This window comes from Impatiens glandulifera, unplaced genomic scaffold (assembly GCF_907164915.1).
Source record: "Impatiens glandulifera unplaced genomic scaffold, dImpGla2.1, whole genome shotgun sequence".
In the NCBI taxonomy this organism is placed as follows: Eukaryota; Viridiplantae; Streptophyta; class Magnoliopsida; order Ericales; family Balsaminaceae; genus Impatiens; species Impatiens glandulifera.
This window is the reverse complement of record NW_025919140.1, coordinates 1,062,312-1,073,297: the sequence shown is the minus strand read 5'-3', so window position 1 is coordinate 1,073,297 and position 10,986 is coordinate 1,062,312. Positions and strand designations below refer to the sequence as shown.

General features: G+C 33.0%; 1 protein-coding gene across 1 annotated transcript; it reads right to left on the bottom strand.

Annotated features, from left to right (window-relative positions):
- Positions 1–9,956: 9,956 nt before the first annotated feature.
- Positions 9,957–10,573, bottom strand: LOC124917569 (zinc finger A20 and AN1 domain-containing stress-associated protein 5-like). Its single transcript, XM_047457965.1, has one exon. The coding sequence runs from the start codon at positions 10,462–10,464 to the stop codon at positions 9,958–9,960; it is 507 nt and encodes a 168-aa protein (XP_047313921.1). The 5' UTR covers positions 10,465–10,573; the 3' UTR covers position 9,957.
- Between the last annotated feature and the right edge of the window lie 413 nt (positions 10,574–10,986).

Here is a 10,986-nt window from a genome sequence, read left to right as displayed (position 1 = left end):
CCAGAAAACATATAAACTTATGTAAACTGAAATAAAAATTTCAATTTTAAACTAGATATAAAAGATGATTGAAAGTTTGTCAAGTGGTTAAGAACACTCCTTAGACTTTAAGGAAGCTTTCTGGATGCCTAAATCCAAGATTTAAGGCTTATGCAAAGATTTTGAAAATCTAAAAGCTTCAACTTTAATGGCGAATTTTATGTATATACCGATTTGAGACTTGAGATCTAATCTCTTAGCTTTGAACTTGTTAAGGGATGCTATTTATAGCCTCTCGAAGTCGATTGAGGGAATCAAGTGGATATAATTAGTCAAACACCACTTATGGTGTTTTGGTAGTTCTTCTGACCAGTTATCGGAATATGCATTGATGATTCCTATAAATGTAGGTGAAATGATCCCCGAAGTAGGGTGATCATTTCATCTTTTGAATGGGTTCAAATCATCTAGAAACGACGAAGTTCAAACTTCGAAAAATCAAAGATGGTTGTTGTTCTTATCCCTCCAACGATCGCGACGAAGAAGAAGATGCAGGGACAAAACGATGTCGTTTTTGGAGCGATCTGTTAGCGTTCCGTCGCATTCCGCTGTGTTCCAACCATTCTGTTGTGTTTCAACTAACAAAGCGTTAGCTGATCTAGTGTGGCGCGGACGCGCGTTTCTTTTGATGCAGTGGGCAACGCTTGTGAATCTTGGGCGTTGGATGAAAATCCAGCGTCTATCCAATGGTCGTGGTTTCGGCTATAATGATTTCTCTAAATTTTGGCTACACACGATTAAATATTTTGTTTTTATTTAAAACCTTAATGGTTTAATTGAAACTGATTCTTCTTTCACCCTTTTGCCTTTATATTTAATTCTTTAAAATACACAAAAAATATTTTAAATAAATATGACAAATATTTGACCAATTTATTCTAATTTTTGTATATTGTTAAGTTAAATAAATATTTTTTTAGGATGAAATGGGTAACACATTTCATCCTAAATTATTTATTTTAATCCCTCTATTTTTTTTTAAATTATTTTGAGATAAATTGAGTATAATATTTATCCCAAATAATTTTATTTATTTAATTTGACAATTTTCCTTAATTAATTAGACTTCAATTATCACAATAATTAATCTAATTATTTGTTTTAATTAGTATTTGACCTTAGGGTTAATTATTTTGATTTTATTTATTCAAAAATAAATCAAAATAATTATTTTAATTTTATAAATTGGGTATGTATATTTTTAGTACTTACATAGTTGCACTCTCGAATCGAGTTTGAATACAACAAACTGGTTTTGAAAACGTTATCCTATCAAAATTATAATGAAGGTGTTTAGAAAGATAGAACATGTAGTGTGCTGATGTTGGAGTGACCTATTGATGTTGTATATAGCAGTTTGTAGAGGTACTTCCAAGCGTTGCGTTAGGAATCTCTTCATGGTAACTATCCTAAAAATGATAACTCTTGGGGAATCATGTTTTACAGATCTTAATAAAGTCTCCGTAAAATTCAAAGGAGGATGATAAAGAGATAATCATATGTATTGAAATGTCAATTCCTATTTAGCATGAATATCAACAGATTATTCATGTAAGTCATGTACAAATAGCTAAGGTTATTTATCATGAGATATTAAGGGAACATGAAAGTTTTAATAACTTTCAAGTGGGTTACTAACATGTAACACTTAGGGTGATCATATGTGTATGATCGTGATACTATCAACATATAGGTTTTGGTTAAATCTAACAAGTAATGTGTTTGAGTGATCATATACAAATGATCAATGTACTATCAACATATAGATTTATCACGGGAGCTAATGAACTTGCCACGAAGGTCACTCACATGTGAGGTTGAAGACGATCATGTATAAATGACCGTATAACTATCAATAGATAGAATTTCATGTTCGGGAATTAGAAGGAGAATTGAAAATATAATTTTTGGCTGGAGTACCTATTGGGAATAAAGGGTTTAAAAATGTACCTATCGAGAGATAGGGTTTTGAATATATATCTAGTGATAGGGTTTTTCGTATGGAACATATACATATGGTCTATGGTCCTTGTCGACAAAAAGATTGTTAACAGATCATCTTACAAATGATCTTTGTGCTTATTGATAAACAAGGCTTTGATACGTATCGAGAGATAGGATTTTGAATATCTATTCGAATGATAGGGTTTTGTTAGGATCATGTATGAATGATCATTGTGCTTGTTGATAAACAAAGCTTGGGTCACTATCGAGAGATAGAGTTTTGATACCTATTCGAATGATAGGGTTTCGTTTTTGCGATATTTGGTTGTAGTGATGTTGCGATAGGGGATACCTATCGAGAGATAGTGCTTTAACAAAATCGTATATAAACGATGTCTCGACCTATCGATAGATAGGGTGTTTAGACGGAATTGTCTATGAACGATTAACACATCTATATAGGGTTGTAACGGAATTGTATACAAACAATGTCTCAACCTATTGACATATAGGGTTTTTAGACGGAATTGTGTATGAACGATTAACGCATCTATCAATAGATAGGGTTTCAAATGGTATTGTATACATACAATATCTCGACCTATCGACATATAGGATTTTCTAATGGAATCGTGTACGAACAAATAGCGCGCCTAATAATAAATAAGGTTTCATCGGAACTGTATACAAATAATATCTCGACCTATCAACATATAAAGTTTTAAAATGGAATCGTGTACGAACAATTAGCGCACCTATCAACATATAAGGTTTCTAAAAAAATTGTATGCAAACAATATCTCGACATATTGATAGATTGAGTTTTTAGACGGAATCGTGTATGAACGATTAACACATCTATCAATAGATAGGGTTTCAAATGGAATTGTATACTAATAATGTCTCAACCTATCGACATATTAGATTTTGAGGCGTAATCATGTACGAATGATTAACACACCTATCAAAAGATAAAATCTTTCTAACATAATTTATACAAAACATATCTCGACCTATCGACAAATAGGGTTTCATAAGGGATCGTGAACAAACAATTAGTGCACCTATCAACAAATAGGGTTTCTAATGGAATTGTATACAAATAATATCTCGACTTATCGATATATAGGGTTTTTAGACGGAATAGTGTATGAACTATTAGCCCGCCTATAAGAAGATAGGTTTTCTAACGGAATTGTATAAAAATAATATCTCGACATATCGATAAATAAGGTTTTCCAACGGAATCATGTACAAACGATTAGCGCACCTATCAATAGATTGAGTTTCTAATGGAACGGTATACAAACAATATCTCGACCTATCGATAAATATGGTTTTCACTAGATCATGTACGTGTGTTCTCAAGTCCTTGTAGATAGACAAGACTTTTAAATGATCATCTTACAAATGATATCTCTACTTGTTAACAAATAAGGCTTACAATGAAATCGTTGACGAAAGACTTCTCGTACCTATTAATAAATAGGGTTTGTGATACCTAATTACAATTAAGGAATGAACGGGATCGTGAACGAACGATCTCTCGTATCTATCAATAAATAGGGTTGTTGGTACTTAACTACACTTAAGGTTTAAAACAGGATTGTGTACAAACGATCTCTCGTACCTATCAACAATAAGGTTTTGAGTACCTAACTACAATTAGAGTTTATTGGAATCGTATACAACGATCTATCACACCTATCAACATATAGGGTTTTTGGGTACATAACTACACTTAGGGTTTAAAATGGGAACTTGTATGAACGATCTCACATATCTATCGATAGATAGGGTTTAGAATACGTAACTACAATTAGGATTTTTAGTTGAATCATATACAAACGATCTATCACACCTATTAACATATTGGGTTTTGGATACCTAACTATACTTAGGATTTAAAACAAGATCGTATAAGAACGATCTGACATACCTATTGACAAATAGGGTTTACAATATCTAACTACAATTAGGGTTTTTAGCAGAATTGTATCCAAACAATCTATCGCACCTATCAGTAGATAGGTATTTGGGCACCTAACTACAATTAGGGTTTAAATGAGATCGTGACGAATAATCTCATGTATTTATCGACATAAAGGCTTTTGGAGACTCAATTTTTCTAATTTTGTTTATGTAGTATCGGTCATGGCTCTATGCCTCTTAATGGAATATTTCAAAATAATACTTGAGTCCCTTTCTTTTTCAATGTGTCCTTCGTAACTAGTTGAAATTATTTAGTCAGTAGTTTCACTCTTTATTTGTGGACAAATGACTCTTGGTTTTGGATAAAGAAATGTTTTTCATTCCCCTAGTTCATATCCTTGTTTATTTCCTTTCTTTTCGAGATTGGTAAGAACCCTAATCCTTCCGAATGAATCATGACTTTTTCATATTCAAAACGTATTCAGGGCTAGGCTTTGAACATATTTTCCATCTTTTGTGATGATTCTTTCATTAAGGAATAAGATTTATTTTTTTCCTAATTTTTGAAATATAAGTTATAAATTTGATCTCGTGTATAAAAGATTATTCAGAATTATACCCCTCAAAGAAGATAGTTAAAACTTTGATGTTTTGATAAAGGAGTGTAACTTATTTTTGGTTGCTCGACACTTACTACATTTCTTGAAGTCCACTCATCGCAAAAACACATTTTTTTGGAGTGGTTTATCAATTTTCTGCTTTAGGTTTTAATTTGTCATTTTTTCATCTTTTTTTTGACTCGCGGGTATATCTAATAGAATCGGTATATCCTTGTCCTTTAGCAATCAAGACTAGAGGTTGAGTGAGAAATACTGGCGATTTCAATACCTCAATCAATTGAGTCATTTTTTTTCGTTTCCGATGTGTACCTAATAGAATCGGTACATTCTACTCTTGTTCTAGAAATCATTACTAGAGTTTGAGTGAGCACTAATAGTGATTTTAAGAACTCAACCAACTCAGAAACATTTTTCAATTTTTTGGAGATATTTCAAGCTTTATTCCGGTTCTCTTTTTGGTTTTTACATTTTTTTGTTTTTTTCTTCCCAAAGCATCGAGTTTCAAACATTTTTCTCTTTTATAAAAGTAACAATGAGGCATCCTTTCTCAATTTGGGACTCTAGACCTCGCTTTTATGGAGTTTATTATAGTTCTTTTTCTTCAAAATCCTTTGATGGAAGGTTACTCTTACGATAATCGTCTACAAACGAAAAATAGTTTGTGACGGATATCTCTTAAATTGGAGTCATTGTGACATCCTCAGTTTATTTATGAGAATATCACTCAAATGGAAGCGATGTTCTTAGCTTTTTCCCTACTTATTTCCTAAAATCTGTCACATCAACTTTAGGATGAGATAAAGGTTTTCTTCCTTTCTCAAAAGATTTTATCTTTCTCTTGATGAAGGAACTTAGGGTTTTATTTATATGAGACTAGGCCCGCAAACATGTAGGTTTCCTATGTGTCTTCTCTCCTTTATTTTTCTACAATGAGAAGAATCAAGTCTATGTAGTTTGGAAATGAGTCATATGTCCATGTTGTAAGTTATACAAAACTTGGGATTTGATTTTATTGAAATAAGTTTCTTTCAAGGTCGAGCTTTAAAATATTATGATGTGTTAGAATATAATTTATGAAAAGATTTTAATAATGAATGGATAAAACTAAATTCAATTAAATATATAAGTTAAATTATATATATAACTGCTAAGTCATATCAAGTATATTAATTGTTTTAAAGATAACAACAAGGTGTTGTAGTATAGTGGTAAGTACTTCTTCCTGTCACACGGGTGACCAGAGTTCGGATCTCACCAGACGCAAATTACCACATAGGCAAGCTGGTTTCAGACATATATTTCACAGAAGTGTAACCGACATTTAATGTTGCTCAACTTCTCAACAGACCTCGCAACCGTTGCGGGAGCTGGCTCTTCAGCAATCACTAGCGCCTTTGTGATGGTCGATGTGGATGGATCCTCTTCATTCCTTGAGTTTATCTCAAACTCATAGACTTTCAGATCGGTGAATAAATCGTGCAACTCAAGCTTGTTGAGATCTTTAAATTCCCTCATTTCCATTGTCTTGATGTCCCACTCTCTAGAAAGAGCTCTCATGACTTTAATAGCAACCTCTCTATTGTTGTACGTCTTTCCCAAAGTGGAGAGTTCAATGACTATGTTGTTGAACCGTTCATCAAATTCAATCATTTTTCTCCATGTCGTATCTTCATTCTATCAAACTTTTGCATAACAACCATAAGTTTGTTCTATTTAGTTTGGTTGTTGCCTACGCAAATTTGTGTCAGCTTCTCCCATATCTCCTTGGTCGTGAAGCATGCCTTTATTTTGTTGAACATATTCTTATCCAGCATTTTGTACAGAATATTTTTGGCCATATTATCTAGATTGGCCTTCCTCTTATCTTCAGCAGACTACTCATGCCTTGGTTTCTTCTTCACCTTAGGAGCAACATCAGTTGTAGCTGTGTTGATCGTCTGGATTTTTATTGGACCATCAGTGATGGCATACCACATATCGTCATCCAGAGCAGCCAAATGAGTCTGCATCATGTACTTCCAATCATTATAATCTTCCTTGGTGAACATTAGGATTTTGTTTAAAAGAGACATGATTTGGATGTTTTATTTTCTTGAGAATAGAAATTCCTGCTCTAATACCACTTGTTAGGATTGATGATAACAACATAAGGGGGGGTTGAATGTTGTTGTGTTAATATTGACTTTCAATTCGATTTTAATCCTGTTAGGGACTTAAAACCTATTTCTATTGTAAACAAATCGTCACAAGCTCTTGAAAGCATTCAAGGGCAGAATGCTTGCTACATTTGAAGCTACGAATGCAAGATAGAAAGATGTAGAAAGTAAATAAAATAAGAGTTTTATGGATTTTCGGAGATAAAACTCTTACGTCACTCACCCCTTCTTCTATTACCATAAGGATTTTTCACTAGAGGACTTTGGTTTATATAGAGTCTATACAAACTCATTCAGAAACCTAAGACTTAACAGATACCTATTCTAAACTCCTAGCACTCACTTTGTTGAACAAACAACTTTCTATTCAACTTACAATATTGAACATGTTATCAACTCTACAAATGTGTGCTTTTACAATAGAGAGAGTAAGAACTTAGAACTTGTGTTAATCACTATATGAACTAAGAAATGGAACTAACTGGATCACCGTTGTACTCTAAAGATCTTTTATAGTGAAGTGTAGCAATGGTCGACTCTGAATCTTGGATTGTGAAATGACCGAGAAAGATTTTGTCGTACCTCAAATCCAGATATTCGGGGATCCTCTGTACTGGAAATACAGGGGTACGTCGTACATAAGTCTAGGGATTTGACGTTGTACTTTCATGTTGAGATGTAGGCAACGGTCGACTCTAATTCGTAGATACGTGTCGACTTTATAATGGTTGAGCACTTGGTGGTAGTTGTAATAAGTTGATTAGGAAGTCTACTTATAACCACCTCTGATATCCACTGTGATGATGAGCTATGCAGATAAGCAGAGCACTTCTTCAGACATATGCTGAAGCAAGGCTATTGCACGCGCTTTTTCAAACTACTTCTGAAGCAAGGCGTCTGATCGCGCTTCTTTAGACTACTACTGAAGCAAGGCGTCTGCTCGCGCTTCTTCAAACTATTGCTGAAGCAAGGCATCTGCTCGTAGTGACATATCATAGTGGTTTGTCAAATATGTTGTGTCAAATGTGATGACATCCGAGAAGTACTCGTTTATAGTCTTCCATCTTTCATCAGCCCAAAATACATTCTTTATCCAGTTCTCCTCGTCCTCATCATATACATAAAAAATTAAATATCTATTTTGCATTCGGTAGAAATACTGACATAGCGCTTTGGCATCACCATTTCCTAACTGCAACTGCCTAGATTTTGAAATATAGTTTATGTAGTTTCTCTCATCAAAAGTCATATTATCATATCCATCAGCTTCAATTACAAGTGATTGATATGTTTTTGACAAAGTAATTTCAGCTTCGTCGTTTAAATCCAATCTTCTCTTTGCACTTGGATCTAGAATCTTATGAGATCTAAGATGTCTATACTTTTCAGGACACAAGTAATGGTTATGGTCATGGAACATTAGTTATCTCAATAGCACCTTCATTCTGAACAACAACATTTATCTTAGCCTTACAGTTTGTCTTGGTGGAAGGTCTACATTATAAAATATTTTTCCCTTTGTAGAACATGCACCACCTTTGGCAAATGTTATGGAGAACCACTTTAGTATGTCATCTAGACCGTTCCTTACTCCTAGCTTTAAAAATAATATTAAAGTTTGGACATTACACTTCACCTTAAAAGAACATTTCAATTTATACATTATAGTTTAAGTTAGAAATAACATTACAGTTTAGTTTGGTGGTCGTCTTCTTCGCGATCGTCTTCTTCGCGGTCGTCTTCTTCGCGGTAGTCGTCTTCTTTGTAGTGGACTTCACGGCGTTCTTCTTCTTGATGGTTCCCTTCGTGGTAGTCGTCTTCTAGGTCATTTTCGTCGTCTACTTCGAAATGGGCTTCTCATTAAAAGATAAATCTAAAGCTCGTACTTTTGAGCTCTTTTCAATAAGAGAAGGCTATGATTTGATTATAGTTTGTCTATGATTTGATCAAAACTGTAAAAGAACGTTCTCTTTAAATTTTTTTTATCTCATCCCTCCATCGTAATTTTTTGTTATGGTGGCAGCAAGATGGGGATCGTTGTCTTAACGTTGCTCTCCCTATATTATCAAATTAGAAAAACATGATTATATATTTTATACTTATTATTTATTTTATATAAATTTAGTTGATAATTATTATAAATTATTATTTATTTATTATATATATATATATATTATGTATTTATAATTATATTATTTTGTAAAATTAATATATAAATATATAATTAATATAACATTATATTCTTTTAATTATTATATAAAATAAATTAATAGAAAATATTATATAACATTTTTAAAATTATTTTTAAATATAAATATATAAAATAATGACGATAATATATATATATATATTATTATATATAATTAGAGATAATAGAATGAAATATATCATATAATTATTTATGAGAAATAATTTATTTTATTAGAAAAATATACATATATAATAAATTTATTAGAAGAGTTGATTACCTTATATTACATGGCTTCATAAAGAAAAAATTGATTTGTAAAAACTTTGTTACAACTTGTATATAAATTTCTACAAATTGGGAGGGATTAATGATTGAGGGTTAAGAAAGGGAAGAGGAAAAAAAAATTTATTTTTTATATAATTAATATTATTTTTAAAAATTAAATAATAACTAAAAATAATATTATAAATTGTAAAAATAATATTTAAAATTAATTTAAAAAATATATACTATTCTATTATATTATATATATAGAGTTATTGAGTATTGACAATTATTATCAATGACAAAGACATAAAACAATAATCAAAGTAATTATTGTTTGGAAGACAAATCAATTGAAAATTCAGCATGAAATCGATAACTCCAGCTCATGCCGACTTTGACCCCATGATCGGAATGCGTTTCGATGAATCTAATCAGTAATAAAGAAATCGATGTATCCAGATCGACCTATGATTCACGAGAAGAACACAAGCTACTGCAATAATAATTCTATTTTAATTCAATTCAAACAGAAGCTGAGATAGATGATGATGAAGAATCATTTACAGATACAACAACAGATCGAACTACAATACCAAAGAAATCAATCTCTATTACTAGTTTTAATTTAAATTACTTAGAGACCTCAAATTAACATGTTTTCTCTCCTCCCCTGTCGCTCGCTGTTGCTTTCGCCGGCGCTGAAGATCGATCGATCTGACTTGATTGTCTTCAAATTCATCTCTATTTGATTGTAAACGCAAATACTTTCTTTCATATTTCCGATTCGATGCTGCGGTTTCTGTTGATTTCAGATTCTAACAATCTTGGAGGCCTTGACCAGAGGATTCTCCCTTGAAATAGCCTCACGACCTGCAACCTTATAGTCGTAGCTGCAATCATGCCTATCCGAGTACCGATGCTCGCCGCAGAAAAGCTCACCGCATCGACACCTGAATCCGGTCAAACCTACCTTCTTTCTGCAACCAGAGCAACGTTTCACCTCCTTCTTCGCCATCACCGTAACCGTCGCATTCAAAGCCGCCTCCGAACTTAAACTCCGACTCGTCGTCGTCACGGAAGACGTCAATAATGATGATGATGTAGATCTAGGACTTAGATCGCGTCGTAAGGAGGCGGTTATTTTAGGAGGCGTGGACGAAAGAGCTGCGGCGACGGAAGTGGTGGAGTTGAAGCAATTCTGACACATATTGTTGGTAGCCGGATTTCCCGTAACGCCACAGTTGTTAACGCAGAGGGTTAGAGTTTCTGGAACAACCTTGAATTCAGTTTCCTCCTTCTCCGTCCTCTGCGCCATATTGTTTTCCTAAAGAAATCGGGATTGGATTGGATTGGAAAAGGAAGATATGAGAAAAAGTTAGGTATAGAAAGAGAGAGGGGATTGGATCAAAATTTGCGTTTCATGGACGGGAATATGAAGAGGGGAGAGGTCGGTAATGGCGATAGAATTATGGGACCTCAAAGAGACGCGTAACAGGAGGATTTCGGGCAACTTTTACCAAAACATCCTTTTTAACAATTATCATTTATTTTACTTTATTATTAGGACACGTAATAATGATGTATACCTTCTAGATTACCTTTAAAACAATTGCTTAATTGCCACGGCCGACTCCATAATATATATATATCAAAATCTTACTCCCAAATTACCAATTTAACCCTCTTGCATCACCATAAATGACTCGTATAAGCTTTGGTCGATTTCTTCATTGAAAGAACAATTTTAGGTACACTTGAAATTTCTAAAAACAGACTGTTCGGTTTATTGATATTGATTTGGTCAATTCAATTATTTCTATCGTTAGTCTAAAATTAT